General features: G+C 46.0%; 1 protein-coding gene across 6 annotated transcripts in view; it reads left to right on the top strand.

Moving 5' to 3' along the window:
* cacna1sa (calcium channel, voltage-dependent, L type, alpha 1S subunit, a) overlaps positions 1-24,280 on the top strand; it is a 722,633-nt gene that overhangs the window by 15,843 nt on the left and 682,510 nt on the right. For 5 of the 6 annotated variants that reach the window (XR_010977454.1, XM_068056913.1, XM_068056914.1 and 2 more), the window contains exon 1: positions 19,120-19,435. The exons of the other annotated variant lie outside the window; for it this stretch is intronic. Coding sequence is in view for 4 of the 5 variants with exons in the window: in XM_068056913.1 (XP_067913014.1) it covers positions 19,272-19,435 (164 nt within the window). In the remaining variant the exon portion in view is untranslated. Of the gene's footprint in view, positions 1-19,119; positions 19,436-24,280 lie in introns of those variants that run through there. 6 annotated transcript variants of the gene reach the window in all.

The following is a 24,280-nucleotide window of genomic DNA, read 5'->3' on the forward strand; positions in this document are numbered from 1 at the left end:
CCCAGAATCGAACCCGGATCCCTGGAGCTGTGAGGCTGCAGTGCTAACCACTGCGCCACTGTGCCGCCCATGTTATATGTAACACAAGAATCAGGCTCTACAGTACAAAGCATGGTGCTGTAATAAACCAGACTGACTCCAGCCTTTTGCAATTTAAAGTGTGATTCTTTCCAACAATCTCAGAGAGGTGTAAAAATAATAGGGTAATAATAGAGGGGGATTTCAACTTCCCTAATCTCAACTGGGATAGTATTCGGGCAAAAGACTTAAAGGGGGCGTAATTCTTAAAATGCATACAGGAGAGCTTTTTGAGCCAGTATGTAGAAAGTCCTGCAAGAGAAGGGGCAGTACTGGACCTAATCCTAGGGAATGAAGCTGGACAAGTGGACACCGGAAACATCAGAGGAATGTATGATGGCATGAAGAGAGCTCTTGGGCCAACCATCAAGAAGATCACCCCCCTCAAATCTAAATCGGGGGACATAATCACTGACCAACGCAAACAGATGGACCGCTGGGTTGAGCACTACCTAGAACTGTACTCCAGGGAGAATGCTGTCACTGAGACTGCCCTCAATGCAGCCCAGCCTCTACCAGTCATGGATGAGCTGGACATACAGCCAACCAAATCGGAACTCAGTGATGCCATTGATTCCCTAGCCAGCGGAAAAGCCCCTGGGAAGGACAGCATTACCCCTGAAATAATCAAGAGTGCCAAGCCTGCTATACTCTCAGCACTACATGAACTGCTATGCCTGTGCTGGGACGAGGGAGCAGTACCCCAGGACATGCGCGATGCCAACATCATCACCCTCTATAAAAACAAAGGTGACCGCGGTGACTGCAACAACTACCGTGGAATCTCCCTGCTCAGCATAGTGGGGAAAGTCTTTGCTCGAGTCGCTCTGAACAGGCTCCAGAAGCTGGCCGAGCGCGTCTACCCTGAGGCACAGTGTGGCTTTCGTGCAGAGAGATCGACTATTGACATGCTGTTCTCCCTTCGTCAGATACAGGAGAAATGCCGTGAACAACAGATGCCCCTCTACATTGCTTTCATTGATCTCACCAAAGCCTTTGACCTCGTCAGCAGACGTGGTCTCTTCAGACTACTAGAAAAGATCGGATGTCCACCAAAGCTACTAAGTATCATCACCTCATTCCATGACAATATGAAAGGCACAATTCAACATGGTGGCTCCTCATCAGAGCCCTTTCCTATCCTGAGTGGTGTGAAACAGGGCTGTGTTCTCGCACCCACACTTTTTGGGATTTTCTTCTCCCTGCTGCTTTCACATGCGTTCAAATCCTCTGAAGAAGGAATTTTCCTCCACACAAGATCAGGGGGCAGGTTGTTCAACCTTGCCCGTCTAAGAGCGAAGTCCAAAGTACGGAAAGTCCTCATCAGAGAACTCCTCTTTGCTGACGATGCTGCTTTAACATCTCACACTGAAGAATGCCTGCAGAGTCTCATCGACAGGTTTGCGTCTGCCTGCAATGAATTTGGCCTAACCATCAGCCTCAAGAAAACGAACATCATGGGGCAGGATGTCAGAAATGCTCCATCCATCAATATTGGCGACCACGCTCTGGAAGTGGTTCAAGAGTTCACCTACCTAGGCTCAACTATCACCAGTAACCTGTCTCTAGATGCAGAAATTAACAAGCGCATGGGTAAGGCTTCCACTGCTATGTCCAGACTGGCCAAGAGAGTGTGGGAAAATGGCGCACTGACACGGAACACAAAAGTCCGAGTGTATCAGGCCTGTGTCCTCAGTACCTTGCTCTACGGCAGCGAGGCCTGGACAACGTATGCCAGCCAAGAGCGACGTCTCAATTCATTCCATCTTCGCTGCCTTCGGAGAATACTTGGCATCAGGTGGCAGGACTATATCTCCAACACAGAAGTCCTTGAAGCGGCCAACACCCCCAGCTTATACACACTACTGAGTCAGCGGCGCTTGAGATGGCTTGGCCATGTGAGCCGCATGGAAGATGGCAGGATCCCCAAAGACACATTGTACAGCGAGCTCGCCACTGGTATCAGACCCACCGGCCGTCCATGTCTCCGTTATAAAGACGTCTGCAAACGCGACATGAAATCGTGTGACATTGATCACAAGTCGTGGGAGTCAGTTGCCAGCATTCGCCAGAGCTGGCGGGCAGCCATAAAGACAGGGCTAAATTGTGGCGAGTCGAAGAGACTTAGTAGTTGGCAGGAAAAAAGACAGAGGCGCAAGGGGAGAGCCAACTGTGCAACAGCCCCAACAAACAAATTTCTCTGCAGCACCTGTGGAAGAGCCTGTCACTCCAGAATTGGCCTTTATAGCCACTCCAGGCGCTGCTTCACAAACCACTGACCACCTCCAGGCGCGTATCCATTGTCTCTCGAGATAAGGAGGCCCAAAAGAAATCCCATATTCCCTACCACCTACCAACACCAGGGGCAATTTACAATGGCCAATTTACCTATCACCTGCAAGGTCTTTGGTGGTGGGAGGAAACCAGAGCACCCGGCGAAAACCCACATAATCACAGGGAGAACTTGCAAACTCCACACTGGCAGTACCCAGAATCGAACCCGGATCCCTGGAGCTGTGAGGCTGCAGTGCTAACCACTGCGCCACTGTGCCGCCCATGTTATATGTAACACAAGAATCAGGCTCTACAGTACAAAGCATGGTGCTGTAATAAACCAGACTGACTCCAGCCTTTTGCAATTTAAAGTGTGATTCTTTCCAACAATCTCAGAGAGGTGTAAAAATAATAGGGTAATAATAGAGGGGGATTTCAACTTCCCTAATCTCAACTGGGATAGTATTCGGGCAAAAGACTTAAAGGGGGCGTAATTCTTAAAATGCATACAGGAGAGCTTTTTGAGCCAGTATGTAGAAAGTCCTGCAAGAGAAGGGGCAGTACTGGACCTAATCCTAGGGAATGAAGCTGGACAAGTGGTAGAAGTGTCAGTGAGGGAGCATTTCGGGGATAGTGACCATAACTCTGTAAGATTTAAGGTAGTTATGGAAAAGGACAAAGACGGGCCAGAATTAAAGGTACTGAATTGGGGGGAAGGCTGATTTCACTTTGATAAAACAGGATCTGGCCAAAGTAGACTGGGAGCAGCTACTTGTAGAAAAGTCTACATCAGACCAGTGGGAGTCATTCAAAGAGGAAATAATGAAGGTTCAAAGCCAACATGTACCCGTTAAGGTGAAGGGTAGGACCAACAAGTCCAGGGAATCCTGGCTATCAAGGGATATAGAGGATTGGATCAAGAAAAAAAGAGGAGGCTTATGGCAGATTCAGTCTGCTGAAAACGGCGGAGGCCCTAGAGGAGTATTGAAAGTGTAGGAGGGGTACTTAAAAAAGTAATTAGGTGAGCGAAGAGGGGACATGAAAAAACATTGGCGGGCAAGATAAAGGAAAATCCTAAGGCATTTTATAAGTATATTAAGGCAAGAGGATAACCAGGGAAAGAGTGGGACCCATTAGGGACCAATGTGGCAATCTGTGTGTGGAGCCGGAGGACATAGGTGAGGTTTTAAATGATTACTTTTCATCTGTGTTCACTATGGAGAAGGACGATGTAGGTGTAGAGATCAAGGAGGGGGATTGCGATATACTTGAACATATTAGCATTGAAAGGGAAGCAGTATTAGCTGTTTTAGCAGGCTTAAAAGTGGATAAATCCCCAGGCCCAGATGAGATGTATCCCAGGCTGTTATGTGAGGCAAGGGAGGAGATAGCAGGGGCTCTGATACAAATTTTCAGATTCTCTCTGCCCACGGGAGAGGTGCCAGAGGACTGGAGGACAGCGAATGTGGTACCATAATTCAAGAAAGATAGCAGGGATAAACCCGGTAATTACACGCCAGTGAGTCTAACATCAGTGGTTGGAAAACTATTGGAAAAAATTCTGAGGGACAGGATTAATCTCTGCTTGGAGAGGCAGGGATTAATCAGGGATAGTCAGCTTGACTTTGTCAGGAGGAGATCGTGTCTAACTAAATTGATTGAATTTTTCGAGGAGGTAACTATATGTGTAGACGAGGATAAAGCAGTTGGTGTAGTCTACATGGACTTCAGTAAGGCTTTTGATAAGGTCCTGCGTGGGAGATTGGTTAAGAAGGTAAGAGCCCATGGGATCCAAGGCAATTTGGCAAATTGGATTCAAAATTGGCTTCGTGGCAGGAAACAGAGGGTAATGGTCGAGGGCTGTTTTTGCGAGTGGAAGCCTGTGACCAGTGGTGTACCACAGGGATCGGTGCTGGGACCTTTGCTGTTTGTAATGTACATTAATGATTGAGACGTGAATATAGGAGGTATGATCAGTAAGTTCGCAGATGACATGAACATTAGTGGTGTCATAAATAGTGAGGAGGAAAGCCTTAGATTACAGGACAATATAGATGGGCTGGTAAGATGGGCGGAGCAGTGACAAATGGAAATTAATCCTGAGAAGTGTGAGGTGATACATTTTGGGAGGACTAGCAAGGCAAGGGAGTATACAATGGATGGTAGGACTCTAGGAAGTACAGAGGGTCAGAGGGACCTTGGTGTACTTGTCCATAGATCACTGAAGGCAGCAGCACAGGTGGATAAGGTGGTTAGGAAGGCATATGGGATACTTGCCTTTATTAGCCAAGGCATAGAATATGAGAGCAGGGAGGTTATGATGGAGCTGTATAAAACGCTAGTTAGGTCACAGCTGGAGTACTTTGTACAGTTCTGGGCGCCACAATATAGGAAGGATGTGATTGCACTGGAGAGGGTGTGGAGGAGATTCACCAGGATGTTGCCTGGGCTGGAGCATTTCAGCTAAGAAGAGAGACTGAAAAGGCTAGGGTTGTTTTCCTTAGAGCAGAGAAGGATGAGGGGGGACATGATTGAGGTATACAAAATTATGAGGGGAATTGATAGATTAGATAGGAAGAGACTTTTTCCCTTAGCAGAGGGGTCAATAACCAGGGGGCACAGATTTAAGGAAAGGGGAAGGAGGTTTAGAGGGGATTAGAGGAAAACTTTTTTCACTCAGAGGGTGGTTGGAATCTTGTACACACTGCCTGAAGTGGTGGTAGAGGCAGGAACCCTCACAACATTTAAGAAGTATTTAGATGAGCACTTGAAACGTCTTTGCATACAAGGCTATGGGCCAAGTGCTGGAAAATGGGATTAGAATAGTTAGGTGCTTGATGGCCGGCACAGACACGATGAGCCGAAGGGCCTGTTTCTGTGCTGTATAACTCTACGACTCTATGGGAACCTTAAATTACATAAAGACGAAACACACTCATAATTTTGGACACCTCTATTAAGTCACCCCTCAACCTCCTCTATTCTAAGGAAAACATTCTTAGCCTATCCAATCTTTCCTCATAGCTGCAACCTTCGAGCCCTGGCAACATTCTTGTAAATCTCCTCTGTACTCTCTCCAGAGCAATTATGTCCTTCCTGTAATGTGGTGACCAGAACTGTACACAATACTCCAGCTGTGACCTAACCAGTGTTTTATACAGTACCAGCATTACATCCTTGCTTTTGAATTCTATACCTAGGCCAATAAAGGAAAGCATTCCATATGCCTTCTTCACCACTCTATCTACCTGTCCTGCCATCTTCAGGGAGCTGTGGACATGCACTCCAAGGTCTCTCACTTCTTCTACCCCTCTCAATATCCTCCCGTTTATTGTGTATTCACTTTATTTGCCCTTCCCAAATGCATTACCTCACACTTATCTGGATTGAATTCCATTTGCCACTTTTCCACCCACTCAACCAAACCATTGATATCATTCTGGAGTCTACAGCTATCCTCTTCACTATTAACTACACGGCCAATTTTTGTGTCATCAGCAAATTTCCCAATCATGCCTCCCACATTTAAGTCCAAATCATTAATATATACCACAAACAGCAAGGGACCCAACACTGAGCCCTGTGGAACACCACTGGAAACAGCTTTCCATTTGCAAAAACATCCGTCGACTACTACCCTTTGTTTCCTGGCCCTGAGCCAATTCTGGATCCAACCTGCCACATTCCCCTGTATCCCATGGGCTTTCATTTTACTGACAAGTCTGCCATGTGGGACCTTGTCAAATGCCTTATTAAAATCCACTGCACTACTCTGATCAATCCTCCTTGTTACTTCCTCAAAAAACTCAAGTGAGGAAGACATGACCTTGGGTTAACAAATCCATGCTGACTATCCCTGATTAATCCGTGCCTTTCTATGTGGCAGTTTATCCTGTCCCTCAGAATTGATTCTAACAATTTACCCACCACGGAGATCCTACTGACTGGCCTATAATTATTTGGCCTATCCCTCGCACTCTTGTTGGACAATAGTACAATGTTCGCAGACCTCCAATCGTCTGGTACTGCTCCTGTATCTCGTGAGGATTTGAAGATGATTCTCAGCACATCTGCTATTTCCTCCCTGGCTTCCTTTAACGACCTGGGATGCAATCCATCCGGCCCTGGTGATTTATCCACTCTCAAGGATGCCAGACCCTCTCATACTTCCTCTCTCATTATGCTTATCATATTTAATATTTCACACTCCTTCTCTTTAACTACAATGTCTACATCAACCCTCTCCTTTGTGAACACAGAGACAAAAAACTCATTAAGAACCCAGCCCACATCTTCTGCATCCACGCATATGTTCCCTTGTACATCTCTGATAGGCCCTACTCTTTCCTTAGTTATCCTCTTGCTCTTAATGTACTGATAAAGCATCTTCAGGTTTGCCTTGATTTTACCTGCCAATAATTTTTCATGTCCTCTCTTTGTTTTTCTAATTTCCTTTTTTACTTCACCCCTGCACTTTCTATACTCCTCTAGGCTTTCTAAAGTATTAAGTTTTTTGTGATTGTCATAAGCTTTCTTTTTCTGTTTTAACTTACCCTGTCTTTTTTTTTTTTTCTTTTTGGGCCTCCTTATCTCGAGAGACAATGGATACGCGCCTGGAGGTGGTCAGTGGTTTGTGAAGCAGCGCCTGGAGTGGCTATAAAGGCCAATTCTGGAGTGACAGGCTCTTCCACAGGTGCTGCAGAGAAATTTGTTTGTTGGGGCTGTTGCACAGTTGGCTCTCCCCTTGCGCCTCTGTCTTTTTTCCTGCCAACTACTAAGTCTCTTCGACTCGCCACAATTTAGCCCTGTCTTTATGGCTGCCCGCCAGCTCTGGCGAATGCTGGCAACTGACTCCCACGACTTGTGATCAATGTCACACGATTTCATGTCGCGTTTGCAGACGTCTTTATAACGGAGACATGGACGGCCGGTAGGTCTGATACCAGTGGCGAGCTCGCTGTACAATGTGTCTTTGGGGATCCTGCCATCTTCCATGCGGCTCACATGGCCAAGCCATCTCAAGCGCCGCTGACTCAGTAGTGTGTATAAGCTGGGGATGTTGGCCGCTTCAAGGACTTCTGTGTTGGAGATATAGTCCTGCCACCTGATGCCAAGTATTCTCCGAAGGCAGCGAAGATGGAATGAATTGAGACGTCGCTCTTGGCTGGCATACGTTGTCCAGGCCTCGCTGCCGTAGAGCAAGGTACTGAGGACACAGGCCTGATACACTCGGACTTTTGTGTTCCGTGTCAGTGCGCCATTTTCCCACACTCTCTTGGCCAGTCTGAACATAGCAGTGGAAGCCTTACCCATGCGCTTGTTGATTTCTGCATCTAGAGACAGGTTACTGGTGATAGTTGAGCCTAGGTAGGTGAACTCTTGAACCACTTCCAGAGCGTGGTCGCCAATATTGATGGATGGAGCATTTCTGACATCCTGCCCCATGATGTTCGTTTTCTTGAGGCTGATGGTTAGGCCAAATTCATTGCAGGCAGACGCAAACCTGTCGATGAGACTCTGCAGGCATTCTTCAGTGTGAGATGTTAAAGCAGCATCGTCAGCAAAGAGGAGTTCTCTGATGAGGACTTTCCGTACTTTGGACTTCGCTCTTAGACGGGCAAGGTTGAACAACCTGCCCCCTGATCTTGTGTGGAGGAAAATTCCTTCTTCAGAGGATTTGAACGCATGTGAAAGCAGCAGGGAGAAGAAAATCCCAAAAAGTGTGGGTGCGAGAACACAGCCCTGTTTCACACCACTCAGGATAGGAAAGGGCTCTGATGAGGAGCCACCATGTTGAATTGTGCCTTTCATATTGTCATGGAATGAGGTGATGATACTTAGTAGCTTTGGTGGACATCCGATCTTTTCTAGTAGTCTGAAGAGACCACGTCTGCTGACGAGGTCAAAGGCTTTGGTGAGATCAATGAAAGCAATGTAGAGGGGCATCTGTTGTTCACGGCATTTCTCCTGTATCTGACGAAGGGAGAACAGCATGTCAATAGTCGATCTCTCTGCACGAAAGCCACACTGTGCCTCAGGGTAGACGCGCTCGGCCAGCTTCTGGAGCCTGTTCAGAGCGACTCGAGCAAAGACTTTCCCCACTATGCTGAGCAGGGAGATTCCACGGTAGTTGTTGCAGTCACCGCGGTCACCTTTGTTTTTATAGAGGGTGATGATGTTGGCATCGCGCATGTCTTGGGGTACTGCTCCCTCGTCCCAGCACAGGCATAGCAGTTCATGTAGTGCTGAGAGTATAGCAGGCTTGGCACTCTTGATTATTTCAGGGGTAATGCTGTCCTTCTAGATAACCAGGGGGCTCTAGATGTGGCCGTACCACCCTTTGTCTTTATGGGGACATGCCTACACTGTGCCTGTAGTATCTCGCTTTTGAATGCCTCCCACTGGTTTGCCATTGATTTTCCCTCAAGTAGCTGTATCCAGTCCACTTTCAGCAGGTCACCTCTCAGTTTCTTAAAATTTGCCTTTCCCCAATTTAAAACTTTTACTCCTGTGTCTTTGTCCTTTTCCATGATTATATTAAACTAACTGTATTATGGTCACTATCTCCAAAATGGTCACCCACTGTTGCTTCCTCCACTTGCCCAGCTTCATTACCGAAGACTAAATCTCGAATTGTGCCCCTCTCATTGGACTTGTTAGGTGCTGGCTAAAAAAGTTCTCTTGAAAATAGTTCAAGAATTTTGTCCCCTTTGTGCCCTTCACACTGTTTGTATCCCAGTTGATTTGGGGTAGTTGAAATCCCCAACTATTATTATCCTATAGTTTTTGCACTCAAAAATGTGCTTACATATTTGTTCTTCTACCTCCCTCTCACTATTTGGGGGTCTAGAATACACAGTAGTATGGTTGCCCTTTTTTTATTTCTGAGCTCCACCCGTATGGCCTCATTTGATGATTCATTTAGCGTATCATCCCTCCTCAAAGCTGTTATTGATTCCTTAACTAATAATGCTACACCCCTTCCTTTTTTATCTCCCTCTCTATCCCACCTGAAAATTTTATATCCAGGGACTGTTGAGTTGCCATTCTTGACCCTCTTTAAGCCAAGTTTCCGTTATAGCAACAATATCGTTTTGCCATGTGTCGAACTGTGCCCTCAACTCATTGGCTTTATTTAACATTGCCAAATTCCTGTGCTGCACACTTTTTAACCTTTGCTTCTTCTGTCTTTCAGAGTCACTCGCTAACTTTCTGCCTCCTGTTCCCTGCCCTGAAATTGTCTTATCTAAGACTGCGCTCAGGTTCCCATCCCCCTGCCAAGCTAGTTTAAACCATCCCCAACAGCACTAGCAAATCTTCCTGCAAGGATATTTGTCCCAGTCCTGTTCAGGTGCAGACTGTCCGGCTTGTATAATTCCCACCTTCCCCAGAACCGGTCCCAATGCTCCAGAAATAAGAAGCCCTCCCTCCTGCACCATCTCTCCAGCCACACATTCATCAGTGTATTTTCTTATTTCTTTACTCACTAACATGTGGCCTTGGGAATAATCCGGAGATTACTACCTTTGAGGTCCTGCTTGCTAATCTCATTCCTAACTCCCTAAACGCAGCCTGCAGGACCTCATCCCTCTTTCTTCCTATATCGTTGGTGCCAATATGGACCACAACCTCTGGCTGTGCACCCTCCCCCTCCAGAATGCTCTGTAGCTGCTTGGTGATATCCATGACCCTTGCACCAGGAAGGCAACATACCATCCTGGAATCACGTCTGCGACCACAGCAACGCCTATTTGTTCCCCTAACCCTAGAATCCTCTATCACTATTTCCTGTCATTTCTCCTCCCTCGTTGCACAGCTGAGCCACCCATGGTGCTCTGGTCATGACTCTTGCTGCACTCTCCTGAGGAACGCTTTCTCCCATCGGTACTCAGAACTGAATACCGGTTAGAAAGTGGGATGTTCTCCGGGGACTCCTGCACTACCTGCCTCGACCTTCTTGTATGTCTGGCAGCCACCCAGTCCCTCTCTGCCTGCTCTCTTAAGCTCCGGGGTGACTACCTCCTGAAACGTGCTATCCACGTAGTTCTCTGCCTCACAGACGTGCCACAGTGACTCCAGCCACCGCTCGCGTTCTGAAACCCGGAGCTCAAGCTTCTGCAGCCGGTGACACTTGCTGCAGATGTGTTCATCAAGGACACAAGGACGACTTCCCACATACCACAGGAGGCACATTCCACTCGGCCAAACTGCCCTGACATTACTTCGCTTTACAAACTTACTATTGCAAATGTAATAAGTGGAATAACTTACCAGTTACTTACCAATCAGCTTCTTCTCCTTTATGGTGGAGGCTGAAAAGGCAGAAAGGAAAAGAAAGACAAGTAAAATCCCTCACACACAATTCACAGCCTGACTCTGTCCAAATAGCACTATTCTAATTAGTAATTATTAATAAATTACACTCATTAAAAAACCTTAGTAATACTAACCTTATCACTTACAAGGTGGCTATTTGAGGGTTTAAAAAAAAAACTTTTTTCCCTTTTTAAAAGCTATTTACAGGTAATAACAGCTGTTACTTACCGAACCAATCAGCTTACAGATTTCCCGTGATATCACTGGTAGTTTTTTCCCTGTTTTGAAACCTAGTGCACGCTGACACAGTGGGAGAGCTGCCGACTGCCGCTGCTCTGGTCTGAGGTAGGTGAGGGCCTCGAGCCCCGCTCTTTATTTCTCCAGGTCCTGCTCCGGATTCGCCTCCTCCCAGGTCCGTCGCCGACTGCCGCTGCTCCAGTCCTGGTTAACTTCTCAACCACTACCTTAGCAGTAATTGTCCTCAAGGGAATGTTCTTTGGGAATTAAGCAGTGTTATGACCAGGCAACAAAGGTGTCGAGGGTTTGGTTACTATCTTCACCTGGTCTTAATGTAACAGGGTTTAATTTTAAACACACTGTGTTTTTAGCTCCCCCTTTGTGAATCCTTGTTCACAACTTTCCAACTATAAGACAAAGAAATGAGCACAACCATGCTTTCTTTCGTTTAAAGAAGAAAGATGAAATTTATTAAACCTTAACCTTAAATACTAATCTGATTGATGCCTACGGATATATGTGATACACACATGCAAATAGGGACAGAAAAGAGCAGAAGAAAAGATAAATAGAACAGCTTGAGGCAATATCTTGTTACTGTTTTTCGAGCTCGCTGTGGTCCTTGATTGAAGATATAGTCTTGCATTTCATTGGGGCCCAGTATTCTGCTTAAACCTTGTTCACATAGGAGATTTTTCTCTCTTTAAGTTTACGTGTCTTCAATGGTTTCCAAAGCTGGTGAGAGTGAGATGAGGGCAGAGAGGAGAGGGAATGTTTCTTGCTTCAGTTCCAGGAGAGATCTTCACTCCATGAGCACACGGTTTTGTCTCAGTTCAAATCCTTTGTTGGAAGTTCAAATTCTCTGCAACAGCCAGTTAGTCATGTGACTAAAACCAGTCTGACCACTTCTTCTGTGTATTGGGGAAGCAATGACTGGGTCCCCATTGTTCCAACACTGCTCGTACTACACTAGTGTCCTTCCAGACAGGGGCCTGCAATTTTAAGTTTTAATGTCCATCTGGTGAAATAATGTGTGCAGGTGGGGTGGGAGGTGGGGGGTTTGCCTGACACCTCCATACCCAGGGGAATGAAATGCGATTTGAGGAAAAATGGCACATTTCATTACAGAGTTGGAGAGAAATATAAGATACAGAAAGAAAACCATGTATTTCTCTCATTCATTTCCATTCATTCACCAATCTTAAAAGCTTATTAAAAATGGTCTCTTCTGGGTGCCAGGGCTGCTTTACAAAGACTTTTGACTTCAGGGGATGGCTGGTTCCCTTTTCCTCTGAGTATTTGTTACTCTCCCCTTTGTTCTCTGGGACACTCCTACCTGCAGGTATTTGTGCAGACTTCACTGCACTCTCCTGTGTTACTTCGACCAGGTGAGGCATCACCGTCACAGTTTCTGTGCCTCTTAGAGGTCTGTCTTTGTCTCTGCAGGTTCCTATAAATGCTGTTAGCAACTCTGGTGGGGTGCTTCTCGAGTCTGCATTTACGTAGGAGGATGTGGGGTCTAACTTTTCAGATTTTCCGAGGTTTTCATCTGGGATTCTTCCCGGATTTCCTTTAACCTGCTCTCTTGGTCACATTTTCCTCTTTTCTTTCTAAATGTTTGCCAGCCGTGTGCCTGCCTGTCCCCTTTTGTTCTTGGCAGGGGTCCCTTACAGTTCACCAGCCCTCTGCTGCAGGGTCCTCCTAACACTGGTACAGAACTTAGGGGTGCAGGTTTCACTGTAGGTTGGGGTTTCCCCTCAACCTGGCACATGTGGCAACTCCTGCAGTACTCCACCACATCTTTGTGGAGTTTTGGCCAGTCAAACTGCTGTCTTATACGGGCTTTGGTCTTTCGTATACTGGCATGTACAGTCACTGTAGTCTCGTGGGCCCTTCTTAATATTTCTCCCTGGTACCTCTGCGGCACAGTTGATGAACTACTGTCCACTCCTTGCTCTCAGGTCTGTGAGGAGAACTCCATTTCCTCATCAGTACCTCATTCTTTAAATAGTAGCAATCAGAAACTCCCTCTGCTTCACTTTCAGACTGGGCAGCCTGTGCTAACTCTCACAATACTGGGTCGGCTCGCTGAGCCTCAGCTAGGGAGAATCCATTTAATTCATTCCCTGGGTCTCCTAACTTTCCAAACAAAGTCTCGGACGGACAGACCTCGTGGGCATCTGTATGCGGTGCCAATGCAGTCTCCTCTGGGGAAGCTGGTTTGATCATGGCCTGATCCACTACACATTCAGGGAAACAGCAGGGGACTGTCTCCTGCCACTGCCCTGTCTCTCTGACCTCCTGCAGTCTTTCTTTCACTACCACCTTCACCCCTGCCAGCAAATGTCCTGGGCAGGGGGTGGAAGGGGGGGGGGTGTTGTTTGCTTGACAGTAGCCATATCCATGACAGTCAGTATATACTGGTGTCCCGCTTTTGTCTTTGGTAAAGTTTATCGACACCCTACAAAATGGTTTCCCAATAACTGGTACTGGTGCTGGTTTTATGGCAGGTTACAGTTTTCCCACAATCTGGCACATATGGCATGTTTTACAAAACTGCACTACGTCCCTGGAAAGACGTGGCCAATAATAATGTTGACTTATACGTGATTTCGTCTCCTGGATCCCCACATGTCCCGCTATAGGAATTTCATGTGCTAGACTTAATAATTCCTGGTGATACTTAGGCGGCACCACTATCTGTTGAACAACCGTCCATTCTTTGTCCGCAGGTGTGTGAGGAGCTCTCCACTTCCTCATTAGAATCCTATCTTTAATATAATAGCCTTCTGGAACTCCTTTAGCCTCAGCTTCTGTTAGAACTGATTGTGCCACTTTATTTAACTTTGGATCAGCTTGCTGAGCTGTGATCAGAGAAGATCTATTAAACATTTCCTTTGGATTATCTAGATCCCCAAAGAAAGTTTCAGATATTCGGTTATCTGTCTGTGGTGCCAATTTTACTTCTGAGAATAGAACTTGTTTAGCCATTGCTCGGGTTACTACATACAAAGGAAAAGTTCCTGGAACCTTTTCCTGTAACTGTTCTGTCTCTTTAACTTTTCTTGGTTTTTCAGTGACTACTGGAGAAGCTACTACTTTTGCTCTGGCCAAATCACTCCCCAGGAGTAGATCAATTCTGTCCACCAGCAAACTATGAACAGCTGCTACAGTTACTGTTCCAGACACTAGGTCACACTCCAGGTGTACCTGATACAAAGGTACGGGTATATACTCCCTGCCAATACCATTCACTAAAACTTCAGTGTTCAGTGCACTCTCTGATTGAAATGTTATACCTTTCCCCAGCAAAAGAGTTTGGGTTGCTCCTGTATCTCTAAGTATAACTACGTTTACCTGCCTCACTTGAGTGATAAGGAGTTACTTTTCCTTTCGACAAGAATTCCCTAAAATTCTCAGATATCTTATTCTCAACCCCTACACTCACATTGGTTTTTGTATTTGGCTTTACAGCTGCAGTCAGAGCTACAGTCTGATCTGCTGTACTCTCAGTCAGGGCCCCTTTCTCTGCATTGGCTTTGTGTACCCCAATAAGTCCCTTGCGTTTACCTTGCAACTTCTAGCATTCTGCATGAAGATGTCCCACCTTGTGATAATAGTACACTTAGGCTTGCGGACTTCACTTCCACCCTCAACACATTCTTTTCTGGCCTGAGGAGGGGGATCATGGACGTTCCCTGCTGTCACTTCTTGTCCCCGGCTACTTGCCTTCCTTTCACTCTCCCACCTTCTATCCTTCTCGGGTTTGTGGGGTGATGGACAAAAGGTTTGGGCTTATAAACAAGCTCAAAATCATCAGCAATTTCCGCTGCCTGTCTGGCATTGAAACCTTCTGTTCTCTGCGAGTTCTTACCAATGGAATGAGTGAATTTTTAAATTCTTCCAGGAGAATTAGTTCTCTAAGGTTCTCATACGTGACTTCCATCTTTAGTGCCTGTATCCAACAATCAAAATTAATTTACTTCACTCTCTCAAATTCTATGTCAGTTTGCCCAGTCAATCTCCAGAGGTTCTGAAACTTCTGTCGGTAAGTTCAGGCACTAACTCATATGCAGTGGGAATAGCCTTTGTTGCCATCTCATAATCTGCAGAAGCCTCCTAAGAAAGCATGGGGTAAACTTCGTGAGCTCTGCCCATCAACCTGCTTTCCTTAAACAATGTCCAGCTTTCCTTTGGCCATTTCATTTGTTTGGCTATCTTTTCAAAAGAAATGAAAAATGCCTCTACATCCTTTTCCTTAAACTTAGGGAGATCTTGTATAAATTTAAACAGATTTTCACTGGGTCCTGGGCTGACCTCAGATTCTTCCTCACCGGAAGCTTCGCTGGTGTTAAGACCACTCTTTCTTAGTTCCATCCTTTTTAATTTGAATTCCTTTCACCTTCTTTCTCTTGCTCTTTCCTTTTCCTCAAACTCAAGTTTTTTCATTGCCATTTCTTTAGCAAACTCCTCTACTTTGGGGAGACCAAACGCAGATTGGATGAATGCTTTGTGGAACACCTCGGCTCAGTCCGAAAGCATGACCCCAAGCTTCCGGTTGCTTGCCATTTCAACACCCCCCTCTGCTCTCATGTCCACATATTTGACTTGGCAGTGTTCCAGTGAACATCAACGCAAGCTCAAGGGACAGCATCTCATTTACTGATTAGGCACACTACAGCCTGCCAGACTGAACACTGAGTTCAATCATTTCAGAGCATGATGGGCCCCCCTTTTTATTTTTAGTTATGTTTTCTTTTTTATTTGTTTATTTTATTTTAGTTTGTTTCATCATTCATATTGTTTTTTACCACTGTTTTTTTCATGTTTGTGCTTTGAGCCAGTGCTGTTCATTTTTCTGACAACTAACACCCTCTCTGCACTAATGCTTTGTCTTTCAGCACACCATTAACATACTGTTTGCCTTTGCTGCATAACCTTCTGGTCAGTTATTCTCTGTGACCTTGTCCTATCAGCACCTTCCCTTTTGTTATCTCTTTCCCCACCCCTGCTTTATTTGCTTAAAACCTATTACATTTCCAACCCTTGCCAGTTCTGATGAAAGGTCACTGACCTGAAATGTTAACTCTGCATCTCTCTCCACAGATGTTGCCAGACCTGCTGCTTATTTCCAGCATTTCTTGTTTTTGTTTCAAACTTAAGTTGTTCTATTTCCTGTTCCTGCTAAAGTTTTCTTAGTTCTTTTTCCTGTTCAAGTTTACTTATTTCTATTTCTTTTTCCTGTTGAAGCTTAAGTTTCTCCATTTCTAACTGAATTTTAGCTAATTCAACTGCACTACCCTCTGCTTTGTCTTCTTTCAATTTCAGATGTTGGACTATTACTTCAATTATCTCTGCTTTTTTAGCCCCTGATTTCAATTCTAACCCCAATAGTTCTGTCAAATCCTTTAGCTGAACCTTGGTTAAGTTCCGCAAGTCACTCAAAGATACATTCTTCTTCCCCAGAAAAGTTTCAGCAACTGCTAAAGACATTCCAGTGGTGTAGATTTACCTCTATTACACAAGAAACCTAGTTCTTTTATTTCCCTTTTTCAATTATTATTACCCCACTTACAATTAAACATTGTCGGCATTGATTTAATCCCGGATGAGCCCCCAATTAATATGTTATGACTGAGGCAGGAGGAGTGCACTGTCAATTCAATCCCACTTCTCCACAGTTCACAACATATAGTTAAATTTTCTCACTTAACGAACTGGTCAATCAGATATTCTATTTTCGCCAAAAAATAATGCACACCAACCAGGTTTCTTTAATAAAAAACAAAATTATCGGTTTATTACAAACCAAGTCTTAACCAATAATGAAGTAAAGATACACACGAATTGAAATATTAAAGTCCCTTAAGTTATCCCAGCCCTCAGGCGCAAACACATACATACAAATCCGGTTAACCAGAAAGAAAAAAGGAATTTTTGTTTACAGCTGTTACAAAGAAATAGAAGGAATAAAAAAACTCATTTAGGCTTAAAAGAAAGTATGGAAGGAAGTCATTTGTTTTGGCGAGGTGTCCCGAAGACTAATAGGCGGCTGCCACTAGGAATCTTCCTAGAACAGTTCTTTCCAGGTGATGTTGATGATCCATTTGCTAGGCTTTCAAAGAGATTTGGCACAGAAGGCTTCACATAGGTCTTACATCAGGTGTGCAGCAACAAAGGTTTCAATTCTCACACATTCAATGGGCGGCACAGTGGTTAGCACCGCAGCCTCACAGCTCCAGCGACCTGGGTTCAATTCTGGGTACTGCCTGTGTGGAGTTTGCAAGTTCTCCCTGTGTCTGCGTGGGTTTTCTCCGGGTGCTCCGGTTTCCTCCCACATGCCAAAAGACTTGCAGGTTGATAGGTTAATTGGTCATTATAAATTGCCCCTAGTATAGGTAGGTGGTAGGGAAATGTAGGGGACAGATGAGGATGTGGTAGGAATATGGAATTAGTGTAGGATTAGTATAAATGGGTGGTTGATGGTCGGCACAGACTCGGTGGGCCGAAGGGCCTGTTTTAGTGCTGTATCTCTAAACAATAAACAAAGTTCCTTCAAAGATGCAAGGTTTCTGCAAACATGCAGGATTTCTTCAATTACAGGAGACAACAGTACAACTTGATGCAGGAATTCTTCAAAGATAGAGAGATATCAGCTGTGTTCTCCTGGCAGCACACAGCAACTCCTCATCTTCTGTTCTTGGCCAAACACACACTGGCTTTTTTAACAGTTCAAAAATGAAACTAAAAACCTTTCCGAGGCAAGTCGTATGAAAACCATAAATCTTGGTTTGTCATTCCCTTGTAAACATCCTGCTCAGAGTCGCAAGCACAAACCCCCTGCTGGGTTATTTGCAAACAGATACTTTCCAGTAAGATTTGTTTACTGGTCAACCTTCTGTTGATATTCCTTTTAAGAAAAACACCCAAAATTCAGCCTCTTCAAGATTCCAGTATCCATGGAATCCTTTTCAGTTTTTTAAAATATAGATTCTCAAGTTTTAACAAAAAATGGAAACCCTTATAACATTATAAAGGAGAAGCCGGATGTCTGTCTGTCTGAAACCTTTTTTGGGAATTTGAGTAGTGAGGCTGAATTATTTAGGAGACCCTCTTTGACTGAGGCACAACAGGCAGACCTCGATTTAAAAATATCTCAGACAGCATGTTCTGAGACAGAGGCTGAGAAAATATGAGGGCTGTTATTTTAAAAATGACATATTGATGAGAAAGTGGAGACCTGCGCAGAGACCCGCTGATGAGGATTGGGCTGTAGTCCATCAGATTTTTGTCGTTCCTTGCTACTGCATTGAAATTTTGAGAATTGCCCACGATATTCCAGTTGTGGGTCATTTAGGTATTTGGAAAACTCAGGCTGGGGTAATGATGCATTTTTACTGGCCAAAGCTGCACAGGGATGGGGTCGACTTCTGGAAGACATGTCACACGTGCCAGATGTTTGAGAAGCCACAGCCAGCCCCATTAATAGTGATACCTGCTTTTGACTTTAAACTTAGCAAAGAGTGAGTTTGCCAAGGATAAGGTCACCTATTTGAGGAGTATTGTGGGTCAAGGTCAAGTGTTGCCTGAGAAGGTAAGGTTCAGGCAATAATAGACTTTCCAGTCCCCCAAGACAAAAAATGGATGTGTGGCTCCACCCCACTCTCTGCTTCTCTCATCCCCACCTTTCTCCCCACCACCCTCCGCCTATCATCTCTCCCCTTCCCCACCCCTTCGTCCCCTTCTCCCAACCCCTCCCCGATATGCTCTCCACTCCTCTCCCCTTCCCCCACCCCTTCGTCCCCTTCACCCAACCCCTCCCCTATACACTCTCCACTCCTCTCCCCTTCCCCCACCCCTTCGTCCCCTTCTCCCAACCCCTCCCCTATACACTCTCCACTCCTCTCCCTGTACCTCCTCTCCCCCTTCCGCCACCCCTTCTTCCCCACCACTCTGCCCCCTTCCCTTTCCCTCCTCACTCCACTCCCCTTCCCCCACCCCCTCTGCCCCTTCCCATCTCCCCTTCCCCCACTTTCCCTCTCTTCCTTTCCCCACTTTCACTCTCCCCCTTCCCACACCCCTCTCCACCCTCCCCCACTCCCTCATCCCCTCCTCACCCCCTACCCCTTCTCCCCCCCCACCCTTCCTCTTCCTCCCTCTCTATCACTCTCTCCCCAGTCCTGATGCAGCTGTCTCTCTCTGTTGTCTGGATCAGTCCCAGTCGGGGTTGGTTTTGCTCTAATTTTATCCTCTGGTATTTCTGGGCGGTCGTGAGCCGAGGTCAGCACATCGCGCTGGGCAGAGCCGGACCCGGGGAGCAGGAGCCGGAGCCCAGAGGCCGGGGAGCGGAGCCAGCCGGACACGCGATGGAGCCGAAGCCGGACGGTGAAGTGACACAGAAGAAGCGGGCGGACAGTAAGAAGGGGAAGAAGCCGGTGTCCGCGGGGCCGCCTCGCCCACCCCGCTCTCTGCTGTGTCTGAGTCTCCAGAACCCGCTCCGCAAACTCTGCACCAGCGTGGTGGAGTGGAAGTATCCTTCAGAAGGGGGGGAGGGGAGGATGAGGGAGGGAGGGAAAAGAGAGGAGGGGTGGGAGGGAATGGAGAGGAGTGGGACAGGGAAGGGGAGATGAGAGATATAGGACAGGGAGGGAGGGGGAGAGCAGAGGGGGAGGGGAAGGAGCGTAGAGCAGAGGGAGACAGAGGGGAGGGATGGGAGGGGGGGAGTGAGAGCAGGGACCGGGGTAGAGGGGAGGGAGAAGGAGGAAGGGGAGGGCAGTGGAGAGGAAGGGTAGAGTGAAGTAGAAGGGCAGGGTAGGAGAGAGAAAGGAGGGGGAGACAGTCGAAAGGGATATATGATAGAGAAGGGTGTTGGGGTGGGGTTTGTGGTGGAGAGTGGGAGGGGAAGCCAAAAGTTGGAGAAGGGGAAATTGGGAGATGCATAGCAAGAGGAAAAGACAGAGAGTTGGAGGATGGAGAGAGAAATGGATGGTGCCTGAGTGAGACAAATGACTGGGACACAGAGACAGAAGGATGAGAGCCAGCGTAACTGGCACAATGTGTGAATATGTAATGATTAAGAGAGGCAGAGCGTGAGAGGAGTAGAGAGAGATATAGAGTGCAGGAAAGAGAGAAACAGGCCAAAAGAGATGGATGGGGAGATAGGAATAGAGTGTTATCGAGTATGACTGGAGATGCCATTCGACACGGCTTGTGCAGCTGTCCCTGTTTTCAGTCCATATTAGGTGAGCCAAACTCTGTTTAATCTAGCAGGGGTCAGAGGTGGCACTGAGCTCACACTCTTGTATTAAAGGGAATCACTGCCCTGCTCCAGCTAGTTACATTGAGACAGCGTAGAGGGAGCTTTACTCTGAATCTAACCCATGCTGTACCTGCCCTGGGAGTGTTGGATGGGACAGTGTAGAGATAGGTTTGCTCTACATCTAACTCTTGTTGTTCTTGCACTGCAAGTGTTTGATGGGACAACATAGTGGGAGCTTTATTCTGTATTTCACTCGTGTTGTGCCTGATTTGGGAGTGTTTGGGACAGTGTAGAGGGAACTTTACTGTGTATTTAACCCGTGCTGTACCAGCCCTGAAAATATTTGATGAGATAGTGTAGAGGACGCTTTGTTGTATGTTTAACCTACGTTGTACCTACCCTGCAAGTGTTTCATGGGACAGTGTAGAGAGAGCTTCACTCAATCAAACCCATGCTGTACTTGTTCTGGGAACATTTGATGGGACTGTGTAAAGGGAGCTTTACTCTGTATCGAAGCCAGGATAAGGTGCTATAATACACTAATGATAAGGTCAGTGGATGTGGAGTCATGGGACATGTATCCCCGTGGATTACTAGCTGGCTGCAAGACAGGATGCAGAGAGTAAAGGGTATCAGTTCAGAGTGGCAGAAGGTGGAAAGTAAGGTTCCACAAAGATCAGTGCTGGGAACCACTGCTGTTCATAATTTATATGAACCATTTAAACTTTGGAACCAGAATACAATTTCCAAATTTGCACATGCCACAAATTAGGGGGATAGTCAAAAGGAGGACTGCAACAAATTACAGGGGAACATTTCTAAACTTGCAGAATGGACGTACAATTGGCAAGTGAATTTCAAAATTGATAAGTCTGAGGTGTTATATTTTGGTAGGAAAAATCCCTCTCTCTTAGGTAGTCGCTCGGGATTGAGGCTGACTTGCTTCCACTCTGGTTTGACGGGTTCTGAGATAGCTGATAAGTCCAAGACACGATCTGCAGACTCTGCCGTATGAGGGGAAGGTGGTGCTTGAAGCATCAGCTAGATGAGTAGTTTGGAGGTTTGTGCACTCCCTCCAACACCTCAACTTCACCTCTGCATGTTATTGATGAAGTCCCTCGAGGAGTATGATGCCTTCCTGAATGAGCTTTCTCCATCTAGGATGGTCACGAGTCAGGGACTCCCACGAGTCGATAGGGATGTCTGATCTCTTCAGAGATGCTTTCAGGACATTGCGAAAGTGTTTCCGCTGTCCTCCTGGGAGTCTCCCGCCATGACCAAGTTCTGAGTGGAACAGCTGCTTCGGGAGTCTGACGTGAGGCCTGTGAACGACATGTCCCACCCAGCGAGCTGGTTTTGGGTGATGAGTGCCCCAGTGCTGGGCAGGTTGGCTTGGGAGAGGATGTAAGGATCCTCCAGTCCAGTGGCAAGAAAGGCGGTCCAACAGTAGCATGCTCTCCCAAGCCAACCTACCCTAAGAAAAATAAGGAGGTTGCATATTACTTGATAAGGAAGTAAATGATGTAGAGAAGCAAAGGGATCTGGGAGTACAAATACACAAATCACTAAAAGCAGTGACACAACTTAATAAGGCTTTAAAAAAGCAAACCAAGCACTAGGGCTTATGTCTAGAGGGATAGAATTGAAAAGTAGAGAATTTATGCTAAAATAGTATTGAACCTTGCTTAGACCACACCTGGAGGACTGTGTACAGTTCTGAGTGCTAAATTATAGAAAGAACACGGAAACACTTGAGAGGGTGCAAAAAGATTTTCAAAGATGATACCAGAATTGCAAGGGTAAACCTATCAGGAAAGGATGAACAGATTGGGTCTATTTTATCTGGCAAAGAGAATGCTGAGGGATCTTGCGAACTATGAAGGGTTTTGACAGAGTAGACACCGAGACAGTGTTTCAACTGGTGGGGAAGAGCAAAACTACAACAACAACTATTTATATAGTGCCTTCAAGATAATAAAACGTCTGAAGGTACTTGGTAAGAGGGTTATAAAGCACAATTTGACACTGAGCCACAAAAGGAGATATTAAGGCAGATGCCTCTTGGTTGAAGAGGTAGGTTTTAAGAAAGTCTGAAAGGAGAAAAGAGAGGTAGAGAGGAGGAGAGATTTAGGGAGGGAATTCCAGTGCTTAGGGCCCTAGGCAGGCGAAGGAACGGTCATGAATGGTGGAGCGATTAAAATTGGGGATGCTCAAGAGGCCAAAATTATGATATCTTAGAGCATTGTTGGCTGGATGAGGTTACAGAGATAGGGAGGGGCGAGGTTACAGAAATAGGGAGGGACGAGGTTACAGAGATAGGGAGGGACGAGGTTACAGAGATAGGGAGGGGCGAGGTTACAGAGATAGGGAGGGGCGAGGTTACAGAGATAGGGAGGGGCGAGGTTACAGAGATAGGGAGGGGCGAGGTTACAGAGATAGGGAGGGGCGAGGTTACAGAGATAGGGAGGGGCGAGGTTACAGAGATAGGGAGGGGCGAGGTTACAGAGATAGGGAGGGACGAGGTTACAGAGATAGGGAGGGACGAGGTTACAGAGATAGGGAGGGACGAGGTTACAGAGATAGGGAGGGACGAGGTTACAGAGATAGGGAGGGGCGAGGTTACAGAGATAGGGAGGGGCGAGGTTACAGAGATAGGGAGGGGCGAGGTTACAGAGATAGGGAGGGGCGAGGTTACAGAGATAGGGAGGGGCGAGGTTACAGAGATAGGGAGGGGCGAGGTTACAGAGATAGGGAGGGGTGAGGCCGTGGAGGTGTTGGGAAACAAGGATAAGAGTTTTAAAATCAAAATGCTGCTTGACTGGGAGCCAGCGTAGTTCAGTGAGCACAGGGGTGCTGGATAAATAGGACTTGGTGCAAGTAAGGACACGGCAGCTAGTGGTCATCAAGATAAAATAGTCACCATGAAATCAAATAGGGTATTTAGAAGAAAATTCTTCACCTAGCAAGTGGTGAGAATGTGGAACTTGTGACTACAGGGAGTGGTTGTGGTGAAGAGTATAGATGCATTTGAGGGGAGATTAAATAAGGAGATAAGCGAGAAAAGGATATGTCGATGAGGTTAAATCAGTAGGGTGGGAGGAGGCCCGTGTGACACATAAATGCTCACATGGACTTGTTGGATCCACCCAAGCTCCCACCATTAGATGGTTGTAACAACCCCTGTTAGTGTGATTGATCTTTTGTCATCTTTTATTTCCACATTGTTATGACTGAAGTGGGAGGAGTGCACTGTCTTTTTTAGTCCCATTTCTCCGCAGGCCACAACATATATTATCCAGTTACCAATTCAGTCAGTCATATACTCTTTATCCCAGAATAAAATCCACCAACAAAATAAGCAACAAAATTATCAGTTTGTCAAACGAGATTTATCCAGTAACGAAGCAAAGCATTAACACACAGATTGAAATATGAAAGTTTCCTTTCTAAATTCCCCACACACACATTCCCACAGACACACTGAAAAAAATTGCAGAAATTCTCTCTGCAGAGGTCTGTTACAAAAAAGAGAAAAAAAGAAAACTTTGACCAAATACTTGCTAATTCTTGAAGAAAAAAGAGAAGATATGGAAGGAAGTCAGTTGTCCCTTTTGGTCTGGTGTCTGGGTATACAGAAGTGAATCACAGGGATCTTTTCTAAAGCAGTTCTTTTCGGGCGACATTGAGAATTAATCTGGCAGGTTTTTCCAGCTTCACAGGAAAGATGCAGCACCAGGGATTTTAGCTCTCCCACACTGGATCTTTGCAGGGTTTCTTCAAAGGGGTAGAGAAAGAGGTGAGCTGGGTGGTTTCTTTTCCCTTGGCGGGCAAAACACCAACTGTCTTCAAAACAGTTCACACCCCAAACAGAAAGTCAACCTCCTGACCTCCATGTCCTTGACATGTGGCTTCCCTGTAAACATCTTCCCCAGGTCACCAAGGTTTCTATTGTTTATTGAGCTTAAAGCACATGATTTCCAGCACAAGTTGTTTTCAAACACCGTCTCAAGTGTTCTTTCAGTGTACTTGGTAAAAAAAAACCCACATCCATAGAATCTTTTCAGATTTAACACAAGTCCTCAAAAGAAAATATTAAAAAATGGAAGCACTTTCTTA

This window comes from Heterodontus francisci, chromosome 25 (genome assembly GCF_036365525.1).
Source record: "Heterodontus francisci isolate sHetFra1 chromosome 25, sHetFra1.hap1, whole genome shotgun sequence".
Lineage (NCBI taxonomy): Eukaryota > Metazoa > Chordata > Chondrichthyes > Heterodontiformes > Heterodontidae > Heterodontus > Heterodontus francisci.